This window comes from Oncorhynchus kisutch, linkage group LG5, assembly GCF_002021735.2.
Source record: "Oncorhynchus kisutch isolate 150728-3 linkage group LG5, Okis_V2, whole genome shotgun sequence".
Classification (NCBI taxonomy): domain Eukaryota; kingdom Metazoa; phylum Chordata; class Actinopteri; order Salmoniformes; family Salmonidae; genus Oncorhynchus; species Oncorhynchus kisutch.
This window is the reverse complement of record NC_034178.2, coordinates 18,150,192-18,173,001: the sequence shown is the minus strand read 5'-3', so window position 1 is coordinate 18,173,001 and position 22,810 is coordinate 18,150,192. Positions and strand designations below refer to the sequence as shown.

General features: G+C 41.1%; 1 protein-coding gene across 4 annotated transcripts; it reads left to right on the top strand.

The window, feature by feature from the left end:
* Positions 1-114: 114 nt before the first annotated feature.
* lnpk (lunapark, ER junction formation factor) lies at positions 115-21,333 on the top strand. 4 transcript variants are annotated; one of them, XM_020482746.2, is made up of 14 exons: positions 115-287; positions 876-966; positions 3,667-3,708; positions 4,118-4,305; positions 5,041-5,099; positions 5,405-5,445; positions 8,181-8,264; positions 8,361-8,415; positions 9,639-9,833; positions 16,266-16,356; positions 16,611-16,681; positions 18,283-18,450; positions 19,591-19,710; positions 20,468-21,333. In XM_020482746.2, the coding sequence occupies exons 2-14, from the start codon at positions 940-942 to the stop codon at positions 20,647-20,649; spliced, it is 1,323 nt and encodes a 440-aa protein (XP_020338335.1). In that variant the 5' UTR covers positions 115-287; positions 876-939; the 3' UTR covers positions 20,650-21,333. The 4 variants fall into 4 exon arrangements, with proteins under 4 accessions (XP_020338335.1, XP_020338334.1, XP_020338337.1 ...); XM_020482745.2 differs by having other exon boundaries at positions 120-287; positions 16,251-16,356; XM_020482748.2 differs by lacking the exon at positions 19,591-19,710 and having other exon boundaries at positions 122-287.
* The last annotated feature ends 1,477 nt before the right edge of the window (positions 21,334-22,810 follow it).

Sequence of the window (22,810 nt, the reverse complement as noted above, 5' to 3'; positions counted from 1 at the left end):
CTCTAGCACTGCGTTACGCGGGAACATAATTAGGTAGGAGGGTTTAGGTGTTTTGTGTTTAATTTCTTTTATACTGATGTAGCCAGAGCTACTACTGTATGTAGTGTAGTAAACCATGATTACCACGCACAGTAGGTGGCGGCATGGACCCTAAACGTTTGTTCGCGGACCGCCATTCTACCATAGAAGGAGAAAAGGACGAGGAAGAACCCGAACCCCCCGTATTGTTATTGACTCTTTCTTGCATGACACAGACCTATCTAACGTGAAATAGCTACCAAGCAACCGTAAGTAGCAGACGTTGATGTATTTCTATTAGGCCTAAGAATGATTAACGTTAGGCCTAACGTTACGTGCTAGCGTATGCTGCTAGTAATATTCTGCTACCTAACTAGCCAGTTTATGTCAGCTAGCGAGCTGTCACAAGCATCAATCTACAGTGTTACGTTAGTCTATACAATTATGTTGAGTGACTCAGGATTACAAAACCGTGTCAGTCATGCCCAACACTGAGCATTTTCCTTCAGGTGCTTCAATGGAACATGTCAGGGCTGTTTAGCGTTAGCTTCGACTTTTTGTCTGTGAATGGGGGGTTTCACTAGTTACCACAGCCACAAAGTCATAAATATGGCTAAAGTGTACACGGACTATTTCTAAAATGCTTCTTCTTAAAATCAGAGTTTAAACCTAACCTTAACCACAATGCTAACCATACAGTAAGACCAAAGAGCACATTTTTTTAATAGCCAGTAACAACCATCTGAATGGGCTAGCTATCGTTTGCACTTTCCATTCTGTAACCTTACCTAGCTAGCCGTCTGAGCTATTGTTTAGGTAGCAAGCTATGTCTTACCTTTACGTTTCAACACTTTTAGGCAGCTAGCTAACGTAAAGGAAAAGAGTGGACGAGGAGCGGGACACACCATACATTCTACAGAGATGGGCGCTGTTGTTTCCCGGTGGAAGGTAACTATATGCACGTTAAACAAGTCCGTAACAGTAACGTAAGCTAGTTTAGCTATAATAATCCAAAGTATTCTAGCAACCCTGGTTTATAAACGCAGGTATCGACTCTGCCACTTGGGTATGCTTTTTTGGCGATATGTGAGCATACCAGTTATAGCTAGCTAATAAAGAGCTACGTTAAGAAATATCCTGTAGTACTGCATTTTATTATTTTGTACAAAGTGTGCAAAACAAGACAACTCCCTCTCAAAGAGCATGTCCTTGCGTTAGACCTCATAGAACGCCGTTTTACAGGAACGCGCTCACCAGTCAAGCACACACACACTAGTGGATGCGAGCTCTGATCCCACTTCTGACACCAATGTAATGAAACAAGCAGCAAGTGCGTCTCGAGCCATCAACCTTCTTGCCTGAAGCCCAGCACACCATTGATTGTGCAACAAAAGCATGCTCAAGTGGTAGAGTCGATCTCTGCGCTTATTTTTTATTTTATTTTATTTTTATTTCACCTTTATTTAACCAGGTAGGCTAGTTGAGAACAAGTTCTCATTTGCAACTGCGACCTGGCCAAGATAAAGCATAGCAGTGTGAGCAGACAACAAAGAGTTACACATGGAGTAAACAATTAACAAGTCAATAACACAGTAGAAAACAAAGGGGGGAGTCTATATACAATGTGTGCAAAAGGCATGAGGAGGTAGGCAAATAATTACAATTTTGCAGATTAACACTGGAGTGATGAATGATCAGATGGTCATGTACAGGTAGAGATATAGGTGTGCAAAAGAGCAGAAAAGTAAATAAATAAAAACAGTATGGGGATGAGGTAGGTGAGAAAGGGTGGGCTATTTACCAATAGACTATGTACAGCTGCAGCGATCGGTTAGCCGCTCAGATAGCTGATGTTTGAAGTTGGTGAGGGAGATAAAATTCTCCAACTTCAGCGATTTTTGCAATTCGTTCCAGTCACAGGCAGCAGAGAACTGGAACGAAAGGCGGCCAAATGAGGTGTTGGCTTTAGGGATGATCAGTGAGATACACCTGCTGGAGCGCGTGCTACGGATGGGTGTTGGCATCGTGACCAGTGAGCTGAGATAAGGCGGAGCTTTACCTAGCATGGACTTGTAGATGACCTGGAGCCAGTGGGTCTGGCGACGAATATGTAGCGAGGGCCAGCCGACTAGAGCATACAAGTCGCAGTGGTGGGTGGTATAAGGTGCTTTAGTGACGAAACGGATGGCACTGTGATAGACTGCATCCAGTTTGCTGAGTAGAGTGTTGGAAGCCATTTTGTAGATGACATCGCCGAAGTCGAGGATCGGTAGGATAGTCAGTTTTACTAGGGTAAGCTTGGCGGCGTGAGTGAAGGAGGCTTTGTTGCGGAATAGAAAGCCAACTCTTGATTTGATTTTCGATTGGAGATGTTTGATATGAGTCTGGAAGGAGAGTTTTCAGTCTAGCCAGACACCTAGGTACTTATAGACGTCCACATATTCTAGGTCGGAACCATCCAGGGTGGTGATGCTAGTCGGGCATGCGGGTGCAGGCAGCGACCGGTTGAAAAGCATGCATTTGGTTTTACTAGCGTTTAAGAGCAGTTGGAGGCCACGGAAGGAGTGTTGTATGGCATTGAAGCTTGTTTGGAGGTTAGATAGCACAGTGTCCAAAGACGGGCCGAAGGTATATAGAATGGTGTCGTCTGCGTAGAGGTGGATCAGGGAATCGCCCACAGCAAGAGCAACATCATTGATATACACAGAGAAAAGAGTCGGCCCGAGAATTGAACCCTGTGGCACCCCCATAGAGACTGCCAGAGGACCAGACAGCATGCCCTCCGATTTGACACACTGAACTCTGTCTGCAAAGTAATTGGTGAACCAGGCAAGGCAGTCATCCGAAAAACCGAGGCTCCTGAGTCTGCCGATAAGAATATGGTGATTGACAGAGTCGAAAGCCTTGGCAAGGTCGATGAAGACGGCTGCACAGTACTGTCTTTTATCGATGGCGGTTATGATATCGTTGAGTACCTTGAGTGTGGCTGAGGTGCACCCATGACCGGCTCGGAAACCAGATTGCACAGCGGAGAAGGTGCGGTGGGATTCGAGATGGTCAGTGACCTGTTTGTTGACTTGGCTTTCGAAGACCTTAGATAGGCAGGGCAGGATGGATATAGGTCTGTAACAGTTTGGGTCCAGGGTGTCTCCCCCTTTGAAGAGGGGGATGACTGCGGCAGCTTTCCAATCCTTGGGGATCTCAGACGATATGAAAGAGAGGTTGAACAGGCTGGTAATAGGGGTTGCGACAATGGTGGCAGATAGTTTCAGAAATAGAGGGTCCAGATTGTCAAAACAGGGTTGAATAAATCTGGAGAAACCGACTACTCCACTGTCTAACTAGCTAGCTACCAACCCAATGCTCCCTTAGCATTTCAAGGTTTCAGTTTAAATTAACGTAATCAAGTAGCCTACATCACTGACTAGTCAACTGAACTGTACTGTCTGGCTAGTGTCAGAATGGAATTGAGGCAATGTTTTTGGTGTTTGAGGGCATGCATGATGTGTTGAAGTTATTGTTCATAATATCTATTAATTACCTTTTTTATCATTCAGAGAGAAAAAGCGTTGCATTCAGCACACACATCTGGTCGTAGCCATTTGTTTTGAGTGATTCAGAAGTAAATTGTATCTAATCTTCAAACAGGCTAAACCAACGACGGTGGAACTTCTAGAAGGCATTGACAAGGTAAGTATTAGGTTAAATGTTGCTATAAGCCCTGCTTTTCAACATTATATAGGCTACTAGTATTCAAAAAATTGTTCACAGCACCAAGCTTCTCCCACAGTCCTGTCCATGAGCTTCATCTTGTATCTGTCTGTAATTATCAGTCAGGCAGTGATCTGTTTTGATCTTTTAGTGACAGGTGCAGATGTCCACAACTCTGACTTTGGCCAGCACATTGGCTGTCAGATGCTAGATACTAGGTTATACTTTTTAGAGAAGAATTAGAATGCTACTTTAAACCCTTTTTAATTGTAGCATAATGCTGGGAAATACTCTGGCATTACCCAAGCATTTCATAATTCTTATAATACAAGTATTACCTGTTATCTGTTATTAAAATACTTATCATGGCATTTTGTTGTCTTTTCAGGATATTAAGGACCTTGAGGAATTTAGAGCGAAGAATCAGAGATTAGAGAAGTTGTGGGTGGGAAGACTGCTTCTGTATTCATCTGTGCTTTATCTTATTACTTGCATAAGTATTTACTTCTGCTATCTCCCCGAACAATGGACAGGACGCATCGTGATGACTTTGCCCTTATTTCTATTTCCTATATTGTAAGTATAGCCTACTCTGTCCACTGCCACACATAACCTTAAAGGGGCAATTTGGGATTCAAACAACAATGAAGTGGTGCTCTTTTTTTGTTGTTGTTGGTAAACATGGGACTGGAGGAATGTACTCACTCTCAGATTCATGTTTTATAGCTATACTGTGTTTGTTTGAAATTACATTATTTACAAACATCGGTGTATAACAAGCTTATATTTTGGTTTCTGATAAGAAAGTTGTATTCTTCAAGAATCAATGGCTATATATCCTTTATTTAAAATTATAAAAAAATGTATGCACCAATCCCTGATTACCCCTTTAAGTATGTATACTATTATGTGCCTGCAGCCTCCTTTGTAAAGATGTTTGTTGGCAGTTCAAAAGTACCCCTGGCACATAAGTCAGAGAAGATGCCGAGCATCTACATTTTTCATTCACATGAAATCTTCCATGCACAGACATAGATGTTTATATTTGTTTAAATCAATAGTTTTTCTTATTCCACAACTGTACTGGTTTTGTGCATCTAATGCCAAAGTTACTTTTCAATATGTACGCCTATACTACAAAAAAAATTCCACCACATAATCTTCAAAGTGAAGAATCTTCTGTTTTGTTCCATTGATCACAAAATGCTTTACCACAGAATGTGATGCTCTCTCTGATCTGCTTTTCTGAGTAACTATTCAACAATGGAAGACTGTTTCTGCTGCATTCTAATATTCCTGATTGCTTTTCAGAGTGTGGTTTATGAGGAAGCTGCTGTTATTCCTTTTCTCAAAGCGAACGGAAAGAAACAGTAAGGCTTCTCTTATTTTTATTCCATTTTTGTTGGCCCATCAACCACCCCCTTCTTTGGAGGACAAAAGTAACTTTGTTCTATATTTTTGTTTTTACACATGTAGGATTCTCTTCTTTACGTTAAGTTTATCTTATCTTGTTTTGAATTGCAAGTCTGTCCAATTGTAAATGTCCAATTGTTAAAAAAAGAATGATAATACAAAAAATATTTATCAATATAAATGTCTCTTAAAATGCAGATGTTTGAAAATGCATGTGTTTCATGACAAATACTCAACGCATTCCTCGTCACTTTTGTTTCAGATGACAAACTAGAAGATTTAAAAGTTGAAAAAAGAAAAATTGTAAGTGTAGATTTTTATATCTAATTTCTTCCAATAATTTTAGATAATTCAGGGCAGAGCTGGTTTCGTGGACACAAATGAATCCTAGTCCTGGCCTAAAAAACATGCTCAATGGAGAAACCAGCCCTTAGTGTTTTGAAGTAAGCGTGTTATTGATCCAGAGCTGATATCTTAATGACACAATGCCTCTTTCCCTGATTGCCCTTTTAATAGCCCTAAATGTTTAATCGTGTCAGGGGCTCCTTGCATAACTCGCATGCGCTCTAACCTTTGAAACACATTGATGTAATTTGTGCTGATCTATGGATATTTACACCCCAGCAGTTTATACAGTTTTAAACATTTACAACATTTACAATACATTCACAGATTTCACAACACACTTTGTGCCCTCAGGTCCCTACTCCACCACTACCACATATCTACAGTACTAAATCCATGTGTATGTATAGTGTGTATGTTATCGTGTGTGTGTGTGTGTACGCGCACATGTGTCTATGCCAATGTTTGTGTTGCTTCACAGTCCCCGTTGTTCCATAAGGTGTGTTTTAATCTGTTTTTTTACATTTAATTTACATCTAATTTCACTGCTTGCGTCAGTTACTTGATGTGGAATAGAGTTCCATGTAGTCATGGCTCTATGTAGTACTGTGTGCCTCCCATAGTCTGTTCTGGACTTGGGACTGTGAAGAGACCTCTTGTGGCATGGCATGTCTTTCGGGGTATGCATGGGTGTCTGAGCTGTCTGCCAGTAGTTTAGACAGACAGCTCGGTGCATTAAATATGTCAATACCTCTCTCATAAATAAAAGTAGTGATGAAGTCAATCTCTCTTCCACTTTCAGCCAGGAGAGATTGACATACATATTACTAATATTAGCTCTCTGTGTACCTCCAAGGACCAGCTGTGCTGCCCTGTTCTGAGCCAATTGCAAAGTCTCTCTTTGTGGCACCTGACCACATGAGTGAACAGTAGTCCAGATGTGATTAACGAGAGCCTGTAGGACCTGCCTTGTTGTTAGTGCTGTTAACAAGGCTAGTGCTTTTTTTATGGACAGACTTCTTCCCATCATAGCTACTGTTGTATCAATATGTTTTGACCATGACAGTTTACAATCCACAGTTACTGGATTGCAGCTTCGTCATCTCAACTTGCTCAATTTCCACATTACTTATTACAATATTTAGTTGGGGTTTAGTGAATGATTTGTCCCAAATGTAATGCTTTTAGTTTTTGAAATATTTAGGATTAACTTATTCCTTGCCACCCATGTTAAGTGTTGCAGCCATTTCAGTCGCTGTAGTAGCTGACATGTATAGTGTTGAGTCATCCGCATACATAGACACAATGGCTTTACTCAAAACCAGTGGCATGTCGTTAGTAAAGATTTAAAAAAGGGGTTTAGACAGCTGCCTTGTGGAATTCCTGAATCTACCTTGATTATGTTGGAGAGGCATCCATTAAAGAACACCCTCTGTGTTCTGTTAGACAGGTAACTCTTTATCCACAATATAGCAGGGATGTAAAGCCATAACACATGTTTTTCCAGCAGTAGACTAGGATCAATAATGTCAAAAGTTACACTGAAGTCTAATAAAATAGCCCCCACAATCTTTTTATAATTTCTCTCGGCCAATCATCAGTAATTTGTGAAAGTGCTGTGCTTGTTGAATGTCCTTGGGTTAGGTTTTTTCTAATATGCTGGTGCAACCAACTTTTTGTAACCAAAGTAGCTCAGGTGTGGCACCTGACTACACGACTGAACAGTAGTCAAGGTGTGACAAAACTAGGGCCTGTAGGAACTTCCTTGTTGATAGTGTTGTTAAGAAGAAATAGCATCGCTTTATTATAGACAGACTTCTCACTGTCTTAGCTACTACTGCATCAATATGTTTTGACCATGACCGTTTACAATTTGGTGTTACTCCAAGTAGTTTAGTCAACTCAACTTGCTCAATTTCCACATTATTTATTACAAGATATAGTTGAGGTTTGCCACTCCTACTTAGTGAGGACGATGAGCACGTAGATGAGCTTCCCTTAGGTTTCTGACAATTGTTGCAGAAATTCTTCAGTTTTGCAAACCCACAGTTTCATCAGCTGTCCAGGTGGCTGGTCTCAGACAATCCCGCAGGTGAAGAAGCCAGATGATGTCCTGGCTGGCGTGGTTACATGTGGTCTGTGGTTGTGAGGCCGGTTGGACATACTACTAAATTCTCTAAAATGACGTTGGAGGTGGTTTATGGTAGAGAAATTAACATTCAATTCTCTGGCAACAGCTGTGGTGGAAATTTCTGCATTCAGCAAGCGAATTGCACGCTCCCTCAAACTGCACATTTTAGAGTAGCCTTTTATTGTCCCCAGCACAAGGTGCACTTGTGTAATGATCATGCTGTTTAATCAGCTTCTTGATATGCCACACCTGTCAAGTGGATGGATTATCTTGGCAAAGGAGAAATGCTCCCCAACAGGGATGTAAACTAATTTGTGCACAACATTGGAGAGAAAAGCTTTTTTTGTGTATGGAACATTTCTGGGATCTTCTATTTCAGCTCATGAAACATGGGACCAACACTTTACATGTTGCATGTATATATTTTTCCAGTATATATGTATTTTAACTTGAAAGCTACCAAAATGTTTGTTGTTTACTGGTAATATACCCTCCCTTTGTATTCTTATGCTCTGCAGATAGTTCCTTAACTGATTTTATTTTTAAAACTTTATTTCTACAGTTGGAAGAGGTGATGGAGACCGAAACATACAAAAATGCCAAGTTAATTCTTGAGAGGTTTGATCCTGAAGCAAATAAGAAAGTGGTAAGTACAGTATCTGTTTTTTAAACGAACAAGTGACTTAATCTGCTATTTATTTAAGTTATGAATTGATCTGAGATTCTTATTTTATTTTGAAAGGAAATGGAATTCACGCCAATCAGGCCAGGTCAGATGACTCCTAGACCGGGCCAAGGTGAAGGCATCCTCTCTACATTAGTTGTTTTTGTATTCAAGCATAAAGCCAAAGATTGTAAAACTATAAATGCCTTACTTACTTACCTTTTGATTGCTACCACAATTTCTGTTGTTGACTAGGTTACATAGAATTGATCTGTTCATGTGCTCACGGTGTGAGCCTGAGCTGTTAGTCCTGTATAATTGATTACATTCAGGAGAGCAGTCACACTTTTCTCTACGTTTAGTCAATGAACAAATAGGTTGACCATAATTGAGTGAGCGCTTGTGGGAATTGTTTATTCAATGCCCCTTGAGGACTTCCGTTCAATGAATGGGGGCGGCAGGTAGTCTTTTATGCTGCAAGGTTGGGCAAACTACGAGCCCAACCCAGTTTTTTTTCAGGGTGGGTGGGGGGGGGGGGGGGCATTATTAAGGGTTACAAATATATGTCCAGGCCTCTCTTGAATGTCTAAAACTTAATAGAAAGTATGTAGAAATGATAATGGACCGACGTAAAATAAAAGGTTAAATAACTGCACTTTTTCTGGCACAGAAATAGATTTTGACAAACAAATCGGGTCAACAACAAAAACATTTTTTGTCTCTGAATTTCGAAATCCCGATTTGGCCCTCGAGCCAAAAAGTCTGCCCTCCCCTGCACTAGTGTATACACCCTTATGTTATACTGGGAAATTGTATTTCCATAGCTAGAGCTGACAGTGAGAATCAACCACCTTTGCATAATAATCTTTGCGAGAAGGTGGAGACGTTTAGTTAGACATTGATATGCAAATGCTGGCTGAAAAGTACCAGTAGCCCCACTTTGGCCCCAAGTGAGAGCAGGTCCGCAGGAGCCATAGCCCAGTGAGACACGGGTGCCGGCCTTCGTAGATGGAAACAGAAGAGCATGAACTTTCTGGGTAAAACACTTCGGTAAATTTTGCATGGAAATGTGCCATTACAGATGTGGGCCAGCAATCGGAATGTTGCCGTTTTGAACCCCTAATCAAACAGGAAAAATCTGGCATGATGTGAGTCGGCAACCAAGGGTTGCTTGTGTCAAATCCTAGATGCCATCTCCTGCCGTTGTGCCCTTGAGCATGGCAAGAAAATGTCCCTGTACTTCAACCCACATTACCGTAGATATGCAAATTAAACAGAATGCCTTAACTCAGAACCATTTGTGTAGTGTCCTCATTTTGAGAAAGAATACCTTTTCTACATATCCCTCTTCTTCAGAACTCCGTCAACGCAACATAGCCTTGAGGCCCCCTGTCATGGGCGCTGGGACCACCCCTACGGGTCCCCTTCCTCGCTCAGCCCCAGGTGGGCCCCCAGGAGGACCCCCGGATAGAGGCCTGTCTGCCGCAGTCGCCCAGCAAACCATGATGAGGAGACCCCCTATGACACCCTGCACCCCTATCCCAGGCATGGGTGAGTAAAGATCTAATAGGATAGTTATTTGGCCTGTTTTGAATGAGAAATAATTATTTCACAGTTACCAGAATTGTACACAAGTTCTATAGCGCTTTCTGGTCCCCCTATATCTGGGTTTACCAAACTCTTGTGGCCCACGACCCTATTTTGATATCAGCAACTTCTAGGTGACCACACCATGTGAAAAAGGCAATGTAATCAAAGCAAGTTCAGTCTGACAGTATTTAAATCTGATGGAAACATCAGGGAAGATCAGACAATAATTGTGTATGATCCTATGTGTAGAAAATAACAATCATTGCTAGAAAAGATTTGTCTATTGTCTAATGAGAGCGGACCAAGTAATTGTCACTCTAAAGCGGAAAGGTGGAATAAACGAGTCAGGAGTAGGTTCTTGATTGAACACAGTTCTCTATTGAGAGATTTCTGACAATACAAACACTCCAACACAATCAATGAGAATCTCCCAAGGAACAACTTACATCTTCTTTAGATCACACAGGACGACTATCTTTAATTAAACTATAACAACAATCACAGATTTGTCACCGTCTTAATTGATCTTCTTGGATAGCTCCCCTCTCTTGGTAGTCATTCTACAGAGAGAATTTATCTTCCCTCTGTCTGCTGGTTCCATCCTCTCTCTTATAGGGGAAAGAGAATGTCATTAGTACCGTCAGCTGTGCTTAATTGCCTTTGGTTACCTTGTGTCACATGCCTTGTTGGGCTACTATCTGTGAGCCCAGCCTGCCCTCTGGTGGCCCTTCCACACTACTTTCCATCTAAAAAGGGATTAAACTGATCTACACAACCTACTCAACATTTTCCAAGTGAAACTTCCTCAATGAGCTTGACACCTTGATGAGTTCATTTCCTGACGATGGCTCACCACTCCTTGTACTCGGTGACTTCAACCTCCCGATGTCTGAATTTGTTTCTTTCCAACTGTTTCTTTCCCCTCTTTCCATCTTTTAACCTCACCCTTTCTCAGTCCCCTCCCACTCACAAGGCAGGCAATACGCTTGACCACATCTATACCAGAGGCTGTTTGTTTCCTTTACTGTCTTGTCTCTCCTCCAACCCTATCCACTCAGCCCCTCCCAGATGGTCATGTGCCGTTGCAGTCTTCACTACTCTCTCCTATTCTCCTATTCTATCTTATCTCAGTCCTAGGCCCTCTCCTCTTCTCTCTATACATGAAGTCACTCTGTCATATCCTCCCATGGAATCTCCTGTTATTGCTATGCGGGTGACACTAAACTACTCCCCCCCCCCCCCCTCAAGGTGGTGACACCCATCTCTGCGTGTCTGGCAGATTTCTCAGCTTTAATGCTGGCCCACCTCCTCAAGCTCAACCTCAATAAGACAAAGCTGCTCTTCCTCCTGGGGAAGGCCTGCCCGCTCCAAAACCTCTCCATCATGGTTGACAACTCCACTGTGTCCCCCTCCCAGAGTGTAAAGAATCTTGACGTGACCCTGGACAACACCTGTCATTCAAATCAGTGACTCTCCAGCAGGTTTATGCTCTACAACATCTGTAGAGTATGACCCTACCTCACACAGGAAGCACAGCAGGTCCTAATCCAGGCGCTTGTTATCTCTCGTCTGAACGACTGCAACTCGCTGTTGGCCGAGCTCCCCGCTTGCGCCATCAAACCCCTGCAACTTATCCAGAACACTGCAGCCCTCCTGGTGTTCAACCGATCTTCCATGTCACCCCACTCCTCCCCATACTCCACTGGCTTCCAATCGAAGCACGCATCCACTACAAAACCATGGTACTTGCCTACGGAGCAGCAAGGGGGGGGCTATTCTTAAATTTTACACCCCAATCCGGATAGTCCGTCCTGCTGCCTCTGGTCTCTTAGTCCTCCTATCCCTCAGCCAAGTCCACTCTTCTCTGTCCTGGTACCCCAATGGTGGAACCAGCTTCCCCCTGAAACTAGGGCACCAGAGACCCTGCCCATCTTCCGAAAACAACAGGATGGCTATCTCTTTGAAGAGTATGTTAAATAATCCCATAGCAGCCCCCCCAAAAAAGGCCTTTTGTGAACAAACACTCGCACTTGCCTTTTTTCATCCCTTACTAAGTCTGACTTTGCTGATGAGGAAAATGTACTTGATATGTGGTATATGGTCATCCCAACCAGGGCTATGGCGGTCATTATATTTTGTCAGCCAGTGATTGTCTAGCAAATATCTGCCGGTCTCACGATAATTGACTGTTAATTAACAAACACATTTAGCATCTTCTGGCTTCAACGCATAGCCTACAAGCATCTGATGCAGACCTTTTGGAACATCTACATTTTAAGAAGTGTAATATACCATCACAAAACCATTATTTATTTTAGACAGGTCTAAAGAAACATATGAAGGAAATGTAATCTATTTCATAAGGACAACTGTTCTTCTGTTAGGCCCTGATCTGGCTGTGGGCTACAGTAGTTAATTTAGCAGACAAGATTTGCTTAGAATTCTGTGGCATTATTTTATAGTGTGAAGAAGACAATTGAACATAGATGCATTAGGAAAGTTTTCAAACCACTTCACTTTGTCCACATTTTGTTACGTTACAGCCTTATTCTAACATGGATTTAAAAAACAAAATCGTCAATCTACACACAATACCACATAATGACAAAGCAAAAACAGGATATTAGACATTTTAGCAAATTTATTACAAATAAACGAATCACATTTACGTAAGTATTCAGACCTTTTACTCAGTACCTTGTTGAAGCACCTTTGGCAACGATTCCAGCCTCGAGTCTTCTTGAGTATGACGCTATAAGCTTGGAACACCTGTATTTGGGAAGTTTCTCCCATTCTTCTCTGCAGATCCACTCAAGCTCTGTCAGGTTGGATGTGGAGCGTCTCTGCGCAGCTATCTTCACGTCTCTCCAGAGATTTTCGGTCGGGTTCAAGTCCGGGCTCTGGCTTATTTACATAAGAATTCAGACCCTTTGCTATGAGACTTGAAATTGAGCTCATGTGCATCCTGTTTCCATTGACCATCCTTGAGATGTTTCTTCAACTTGATTGGAGTCCACCTGTAGTAGATTTAATTGATTGGACATGATTTGGAAAGGCACACACCTTTCTATATAAGGTCCCACGGTTAACAATGGATGTCAGAGCAAAAACCAAGCCATGGGGGTCGAAGGTATTGTCCGTAGAGCTCCGAGACAGGATTGTGTCGAGGCACAGATCTGGGGAAGGGTACCAAAACATTTCAGCTGCATTGAAGCTCCCCACGAACACAAAGCATTCCATCATTCTTAAATGGAAGAAGTTTGGAACCACCAATACTCTTCCTAGAGCTGGCTGCCCGGCCAAACCAAGCAATTTGGGGCAAAGGGCCTTGGTCGGGGATTTGGAAAAAGTCAAGGGGTCTGAATAATTTCCGAATGCACTGTAGCTGAATAAAATTGAAAGTATATTTTCTCCAAGCGATTTGAGGGAGTGCGCACATGCGGCTATAGAAACAGGTACTCCTAAATGCTTAATTTAGAATTATTTATATAATTTTAGTTGCGATACAAACATATATACTTTATTTTAATACATACTACGGTTGCATGATGTGACTACTGATGATTTGAAAAAAATTGCATGGAAGGCATGAGCTCTGCTTTGTTTTTTGCTCAGGCTGCAAACACTTCATCACTCTTAACCACTTGATAATGGCTGTTATGCCCCTTGGCTGAATATACTAGATATAATTCCCTTCCCCCGGCTGCGTGCTCTGAAGCACCTCTCACATAGACCCAATCACGTGACGGAAAGCTTTCTCACAGGCTAGGAGTGAAGGTAGATACACAGGGGACGCAACTGTGCGCGTCCTTATCCAATTCCAACGCGGTAGGCAATACTGCTGTTGTAAAGAGAAGCAATGTGCTTAATACGTGGAAAGTTGAGGAATAAATATAGTTGGCCTAGCCTACAGGAAGCTGATGGGAACCTCTTTTTAATAGAGGCCATCACTCTGTTTTCTCAAGCAATTGCATAGCCTATAGAAATGTTTTGCAACATTTGCATTGATGTCAGAGTGATTTAGAGGGACAATAGAGTGCTGAGTACCAGGCAGTTAGCAAGTTTGGTAGGCTACTAATGATTATCAGCAGCATCAGAGCTTAAATAAGCCTAATTACCGTGGCTAAACAGTCACGTGGAATTTGACTGCCGTCGTGACTCATGACCGCCAGGGTGGCGGTAATACGGTCACCGTAACAGCCCTAGTCCCACTTAGCTATCTTAAGATGAATGCACTAACTGTAAGTCGCTCTGGATAAGAGCGTCGGCTAAATGACTGCAAATTTAGGAGATTAATTTTAATGAAACCATAATTTCACCTTTATTTAACCAGGTAGGCTAGTTGAGAACAAGTTCTCATTTGCAACTGCGACCTGGCCAAGATAAAGCGTAGCAATTCGACACATACAACAACACATGGAATAAACCAAACATACAGTCAATAATCCAGTAGAACAAAAGAAAACAAAAAGTCTATATACAGTGAGTGCAAATGAGGTAAGTTAAGGAAATAAATAGGCCATGGTGGCGAAGTAATTACAATATAGCAATTAAACACTGGAATGGTAGATTGGCAGAAGATGAATGTGCAGGTAGAGATACTGGGGTGCAAAGGAGCAAAATAAATAAATACCAGTATGGGGATGAGGTAGGTAGATGGGCTGTTTACAGATGGGCTATGTACAGGTGCAGTGATCTGTAAGCTGCACTGACAGCTGGTGCTTAAAGGAGGGAGATGTGAGTCTCCAGCTTCAGAGATTTTTGCAATTCGTTCCAGTCATGGGCAGCAGAGAACTGCAAGGAAAGACGACCAAAGGAGGAATTGGCTTTGGGGGTGACCAGTGAGATATATCTGCTGGAGCGCGTGCTAGATATATCATAAAGAAGTCTTGATTGTGAAGGTCTTTAAACCCCTTGCTGTGGCACATCTAAATATGTTCAGAATGTAATATGTTCATAAAAAATCTAAAATGTTGGGGGATGAGGTCCATTTGTTTGCAAAAGTAGTGGTTCTCATGATTTAAGAACAACTTAACCACTAGGTGGCCAACCGGTTAAGAGCGTTGGGCCACTAACTGAAAAGGTTGGTGGTTTGAATCCCGAGCCGATTCAGCAAGGTACTTAACCCTAATTGCTCCTGTAAGTCGCTCTGAATAAGAGCGTCTGCTAAATTACATAAAAAATATTTAAAAATTCCCCTGTCTCTGCAAGGTCACTTCAATTTGATATTGAGTGTCAAACAATTATTCAACCTCAGAGCTGCTTTTAAAGCATGTCTGGGATACATTTTCAGACCGGCATAGATCAGGGGAGGTTAAAATAATAATTGCGACAACGCTGTTACTGCAAGACTGTTTGCCATGTTGTCTTGCAGTATTACACAAATTAACTTTTTGGCCTATATTAACATCTTCAGGTTTGGGTAAAATCCAGTACAACACATCACTGAGCGAAACCCTTTGTATTTTCCAGTATTGTGGTGGCAGAATCATGTTTAAAATTATTAATGTATTATTTTTACATTTAACCTTTAACTAGGCAAGTCAGTTATGAACCATTTTTATTTGCAATGAAGGCCTACACCGGCCAAACCAGGATGATGCTGGGCCAATTGTGCGCCGCCCTATGGGACTCCCAATCACGACCGGTTGTGATACAGCCTGGATGTTATGGGTATGCTTGTCACTGGCAGGGACTTGGTTTGTCAGGATCAAATGAAATATTAAAGTAGCAAAGCCCAGGTTAAAAGTTGGAGGAAAACCTGCCTCAGTCCTCTGAATACCTTACCCTGGGATAGAGTTTTATCTTTCAGTGGGACAATTGCAAAAATTGTAATGCCACAGACACACCAGAATGGCTTTCCAAGAGGTGTTGAGGGTTCATGAGTGGTCCAGTCTCAGTCTTGTCTCTGATTATCAAGCAGATTTAAGACAAGGTTTGAATATCGCTGTACATCAATGGTTACCCTAAGAGTTGTACGAACTTGGTAGAATCTTGTTCAAAATGATTTACAGCTGACAAATGTAATCCTTTTTCAAATGTTTTTATTTGAAGACAGCAAAATGTGAAAACTGCAAGAGATGTAGACTTTCACTTAGCACTGTATGTAGCCCTCTAAGCTGCTTATGGGTTGTTAATGGATTCCAGTGTAGATTATTAAAATACTTGAGCTTATTTTCCATGGCCTATACTTTTATGTATCCCAAATCTAAATGCCATATTATGCACTAAACAAGGGTGATTTACATTCTTACCTTTCAAGAGGAACCTGTTAAAAACTAGCCTGTGTAGTTTTTTTAAGGCTCTAGTATTAAAATGTGTAGAAACTAAACTAAGCACTAATTGTCACTGTGTTCCTATGATGTGCTATAATTTTAGGTATGCACCCCCCAGGCCCACCCCTGGCTAGACCCGTCTTACCTCGAGACCGAGGTGCTGTGGACAGAGTCATCGAATACCTTGTGGGAGATGGCCCTCAGAACAGGTCTGTACTTCCGTCCAAAGCATTTCCAATGACCTCATTACTGATGTGCTTCGTAGAGTACTATGCCTACAGTGAGCAGAGGATCGTATTCTCTGATTGGCATCACTATTTTGTGCTCATCAGTTGTAACGGTCACTGTAACATATAGCTTTAAATGGTAGACCTTTACTGGAGTTCTTCTTCTAACAGTTTTGCATCTAGGCAACTTCAAGGTTGATCTCTTCTCACTGTTATGTATGCTCTTTTATCCCCAGATATGCCCTTATATGCCAGCAGTGCTTCTCCCATAATGGTATGGCATTAAAAGAGGAATTTGAATATATTGGTAAGATTTTGAGAAATACTGCTTCCTGTCACTACCCTTCAAACAATGCATTAACTTTGTCCTTCGGTGCTTGGCTGCCAGCTTTGTATTTTGTATTTATTATGGATCTCCATTAGCTGCAGACAAGGCAGCAGGTACTCTTTCTGGGGTCCGGCAAAATTGAGGCAGTTATACAATTAAAAAAACATTACAATATATTCACAACACACTTTGTGCCCTCAGGCCCCTACTCCACTACCACATATCTACAACACAAAATCCATGTGTACGTGTGTGTGTTATCGTGTGTGTATGCATGTGTCTACGCCTATGTTTGTGTTGCTTCACAGTCCCCGCTGTTCCATAAGGTGTAGTTTTATCATTTTTAAAAATCTGATTCTACTGCTTGCATCAGTTACCTGATGTGGCATAGAGTTCCATGTAGTCATGGCTCTATGTAGTACTGTGCGCCCCCCATAGTCTGTTCTGGACTTGGACTGTGAAGAGACCTCTTGTGGCATGTCTTGTGGGGTATGCATGGGTGTCTGAGCTGTTTGCTAGTTTAAACAGACAGCTCGGTGCTTTCAACATATCAATACCTCTCACAAAAACAAGTCCATATCTCCTCCATTTTAAGCCAGGAGAGTTTGAAATGCATATGATTAATTTTAGCTCTCTGTACATCCGTGCTGCCCTGTTCTGAGCCAATTGCAAAGTCCCTCTTTATGGCCCCTGACCACACGAGTGAACAGTAGTCAAGGTGCGATTAACGAGAGCCTGTAGGACCTGCCTTGTTGTTAGTGCTGTTAACAAGGCTAGTGCTTTTTTTATGGACAGACTTCTTCCCATCCTAGCTACTGTTGTATCAATATGTTTTGACCATGGCAGTGTACAATCCACAGTTACTGGATTGCAGCTTCGTCATCTCAACTTGCTCAATTTCCACATGACTTATTACAAGATTTAGTTGGGGTTTAGTGAATGATTTGTCCCAAATGTAATGCTTTTAGTTTTTGAAATATTTAGGATTAGCTTATTCCTTGCCACCCATGTTAAGTGTTGCAGTCATTTCAGTCGCTGTAGTAGCTGACATGTATAGTGTTGAGTCATCCGCATACATAGACACAATGGCTTTGCTCAAAACCAGTGGCATGTCGTTAGTAAAGATTGAAAAAAGGGGTCTAGACAGCTGCCTTGTGGAATTCCTGAATCTACCTCGATTATGTTGGAGAGGCTTCCATTAAGTTAGACAGGTAACTCTTTATCCACAATATAGCAGGGATGTAAAGCCATAACACATATGTTTTTCCAACAGTAGACTATGATCAATAATGTCAAAAGTTGCACTGAAGTCTAATAAAATAGCCTCCACAATCTTTTTATAATTTCTCTCAGCCAATCATCAGTAATTTGTGAAAGTGCTGTGCTTGTTGAATGTCCTTGGGTTATGTTTTTTTCTAATATGCAGGTGCAACCAGCCTTTTGTAACCAAAGTAGTTCAAGCTATGACATCGAAATAAGGTTAATCCATTGAGCAGATGCAGTTATGCATCTTCAACATGTCAAGGGCAATTGTTGAAGCTTGCCTTTGAAATAATGTTACTTACATTATGACCGTTTAGCTTTCAGGTGTGCTTACTGTTACGTCCTGAACCATGCAAGGAAGACCCGACCTCAAGCTCCAAGACTCCCAGAATTTAGCTTTGAGCGGAGAATGCGCTCGGAATCACCCACCCCAGAAAAATCTGCAGCATCAGAGGCCACTGATGAGAGCGCACCCCCCTCTGGAGGTATAGTAACTAGAGTTACCTTTGGAAATGAACTAAGCATATATGTAGCACTTGGCCAAATCCAAGGGTCAAAAGATCAGTGGAGTTAAGTGGACCCAAATGTGTTGACATTAAGGTAAAAAAAAAAGTTGTTTATTTTATTCGGGGCTCTAAATGAACAGGTTGTAAATTAACAGCACTGGTGCTCCCAACTTTTAAAATGTTGTTTACATTTAAGAGGAACCAGAAAATATGATTTTTTTTTTATCGATTGAGATATATCCAATATGAATTCTAGCTACTTCTGAAGCACATGTTGTGCCCCAGAAAGTCATGTAACCCTGTTGATATAAATACCTGTCATTGTAATTAGTCATTTGTGTAATATTAGGTTTCGACATTATGTAATAGCACTATTTTGCTATTTTTACATCTCTGTAAAACATTTGTAATTTATCAGATGCTCATCCAGAGCCTAAATTAGTAAAAATGTGCTTAATAAACATAATACATTGCATGGACTCACTCTGTATGCAATAATAGTGTTTAACATGATTTTTGAATGACTACCTCATCTCTGTACCCCACACATACAATTATGTAAGGTCCCTCTGTCAAGCAGTGAATGTCAAACACAGATTCAACCACAAAGACCAGGGAGCAAAGACCATGTCTCGCAAAGAAGGGCACCTATTGGTAGATGGGTAAAAAAAAAAAAAAAGCAAGCATTGAATATCCCTTTGAGCATGGTGAAGTTGTTAATTGCATTTTAGATGCTTTATCAATACACCCAGTTACTACAAAGATATAGGCATCCTTCCTAAACTCATTTGCCAGGGAGGAAGGAAACTGCTCAGGGATTTCACCATGAGTCCAGTGGTGATTTTAAAACGGTTACAGAGTTGAATGGCTGTGATGGGAGAAAACAACTGAGGATGGGTCAACAACATTCTAGTTACTCCACAATACTAACCTAAATGACAGTGACCAACTTGGTTAGTCATGAATTCATAATCTTCAGGTCATTAAAACCACATGGTAAATGTAGCATAGTGTTTGTTGCTATAACAAACTCAATGATCAATTTAGCATTGTCGTCGTTTTGTGCATGTTTGTTTAATCCTAATATTTACCATTGCTTTATACTTTGTCTTTGAATAGCTGATCAAAGTGAAGACAGTGGTCCCAGTCATGTGGCTACCGGGGCGCCCACTGTATCTTTAGCAACTGCTTCATGGAGTTCAGTGCACAGTTTCGCCATTGTCCACCATCACCACAAAGGTCCCATCTTACCACAGCCTGGTGCTTTGCAGCCCCTTACAAATAATGTTTTTAGTCCCACCAATCACTTACCCTGATTAAAGGCTATTTAAATGGACTTCTTGTGGCATCTGGCCCCATAATCATATCACAATCTTAATATGATCAAGCAACTAACAATTAGATTTGGGGTCAATTTATTTTTGATTCAGGAATTGAACTGAAATTTCCGTTTTACCCATCTGTCTGATATCACAGCTACACAAGCTATTGCATGGCATCACACAATGATGTTGATGCATTATTTCACGTTGGACCATCAAATGTCCATTTGTACTGATCCCACTCTTTTGACCCTGAAAGTTGTTGATAATTAACTTAATTCTGGAGTAATGTAAAGCTTCAGTGTTCACAGATCAAGTCATTGTATATAATATTAGCAGGCTGGGCATGCTGCAAATTATTATTGTAGTGTAATTACACAAAGTTAGTGATTTAATGGTTTGACTGTTAAAATGATTTAACCCTGCCTCTCACTCACTCACCCCCCCCCCCCCCCCCCTTCTTTCTCTGATATTTTTGTGAATGTTTGATAATAGGCTGCTCTGACAGTTTGACAGTAATACTTTACAGTAAATATATTATAGTGGCTTATGAATGTGTGATTTGTACAAAGTGGCTCAGAGGCAGAGAGAACGAGTCCTGTTATCAGAAACAAACAAGTGGTAGATATGTATGGTTAATGTAAGCTTTATAAATGTCTGTCTTCTGGTTGTAGATGAGAAGGAGCTGGAGGCCTCTTCTGATGAAGTGGAGCCTGAAGTTGAAAAGGCCCAGTCTACAGAGGAGACCCCAGACGCCAACGTAGAGAACCCAGAGGCCGCAGAGACGGTACACACAGAAGAGGAGCCTGAGAGACCAGGAGAAAAGCAAGAAGTCCCCCAATTGGAAACAGAGTAGAAAACATTGAATTCCTCCCCTCCCCTCTGTATATCAGCTGACATGGTACAGTGTTTGTTTAAAAATCATGTGGTACCCAGCTCCTGGGTTTACATAAGATGCTTGTGATGCACAATATTCTTTGGAAGTGAAGTAATAATCTAGAATTTACCACTTTTTTTTCTCTCACTTAAACCATAACTTGGCAGTTGTGAAAGAGCATTTCTTACATTGACTTTGATTACATACTTGCCAAATCCACTTTTTCTTTTGAAAAGATACATTTGCCAAATGCACTGGTCCGGTCTGTCTCATGATTTGCTCTGATTGTGTTATTCATTAGGCTACACAATAAATAGTTAAGACATGTTTTACATTTATTTACAGCAGTTCTGGAAATATTGAAACTTATTCAATTGTAAGCCTAGTCGGGCAAAACTTTTGTTTACAGAGTGAAAGTAGAATGAATATTATTTATATTATTTATTCTGGCCAAGAAGCAGTTCCACATATCTTCTTTCAAGCCTGTGTTATGTTCAGCCATGAAGTAAATCAAAAAAATATATATTTTGTGTTGGAGCTTAATTTGTATGTCAGGTTTTTGGCACACCAAATCTTTGCAAATGCCTGTTTTTATTAGTATGTAGACGGCACGCCAAATAATGGTTGTTTTTTAAATAAAATTAAAGACATGTTCTCAATCAATTCATGGTAGACTATTGTAATAAGTCAAAGGGTGCTTCTACTTCATATTACTCCAGGTTAGACTGCAGTGCTTTGCAGGCAGCGCCATAGTGGGCAATTCCATACAAAATTGGCCCAAAGATTTATTATGTTTTGGTTCTTACTGACATGAAATTCGTGGGAAGGATGTTTGGCATACCTTTTGATTTATGCAAAATGTTTATTGAGAACTAATAAGTTGGGGAATTTGTGACATTTAGGCCTTACCCAGGCCTTAAGACACTACAAAGATGAGTAAAATTGTGCTTAAGTCATAAGTTGCATGGACTCTGCAATAGACTGTATCTGCTGTAAAGACTGTTCTCATTGTGTAGAAACCAGGGTCTGGCCCCCAAAACAAAGTTCCTCTCATCATTATCCATACCGGAGCCATCTCCATCCTGGTACCTCCCAGCACACAAACACCAACTCATGCTATGGAATGCAGTCTTGTTAGGTTTATCACCGAAGGATTCGTAAATCTTCTGTCAGCATTAAGCCTCCAGAGGCCCAATCTAAGTTCACACAGACAATATAATTCTAAGAACCCCCTATTCTATTGCATAAAACAACCATTTGATGCAATAACAGCATTTATAACATAATCTTGTAATTTTGCTCTCATAAACATGATTTTTGAATGACTATCTCAACTCTGTAGACCACACATACAACTTAATTGCAAGGTCCCTCAGTCGAGCAGTGAATTTCAACCACAAAGACCAGGAAGGTTTTACAATTCCTCGCAAAGAAAGGCACCCATTGGTAGATGGGTAAAAATTAAAAAGCTGACTGAATATCCCTGTGAGCATGGTGAAGCTATTAATTACACTTTGGATGGTGTGTAAATACACCCAGTCACTAAAATAATACAGGCGTCCATCCTAACTCAGTTGCTGGAGAGGCGAATGGTGACATTAAAACATTTAGAGTTCAATGGCTGTGTTAGGAGAAAAGTGAGGATAGATCAACAACATTGCAGTTACCTCAAAACACGAACCTGACGGATTGAAAAGGAGGAAGGCTGTACAGAATAAAATATTCCAAAACATGCATCCTGTTTGCAAAAAGGCACTAAAGTAAAACTGACAGAAATGTGGCAAATAAATTTACTTTATGGCCTGAATACAAAGCATTATGTTTGGGCAAATCCAACGCATCACTGAGTACCACTCTTCATATTTTCTATCATGGTGGTGGCTGAATCATGTTATGGGCATACTTGTCATCTGCAAGGACTAGGGAGTTTTTTTTAGGATAAAAATAAATGGAATAGAGCAAAGCACAGGCAAAATCCTAGAGGAAAACCTGGTTCAGTCTGCTTTCCAACAGAAACTGACTAGGGTACCTCACATCTCAAAATAGGGCTACTTAATGTTAGATCTCTTACTTCAAAGGCAATAATAGTCAATGAACTGATCATAATCTTGATGTGATTGGCCTGACTGAAACATGGCTT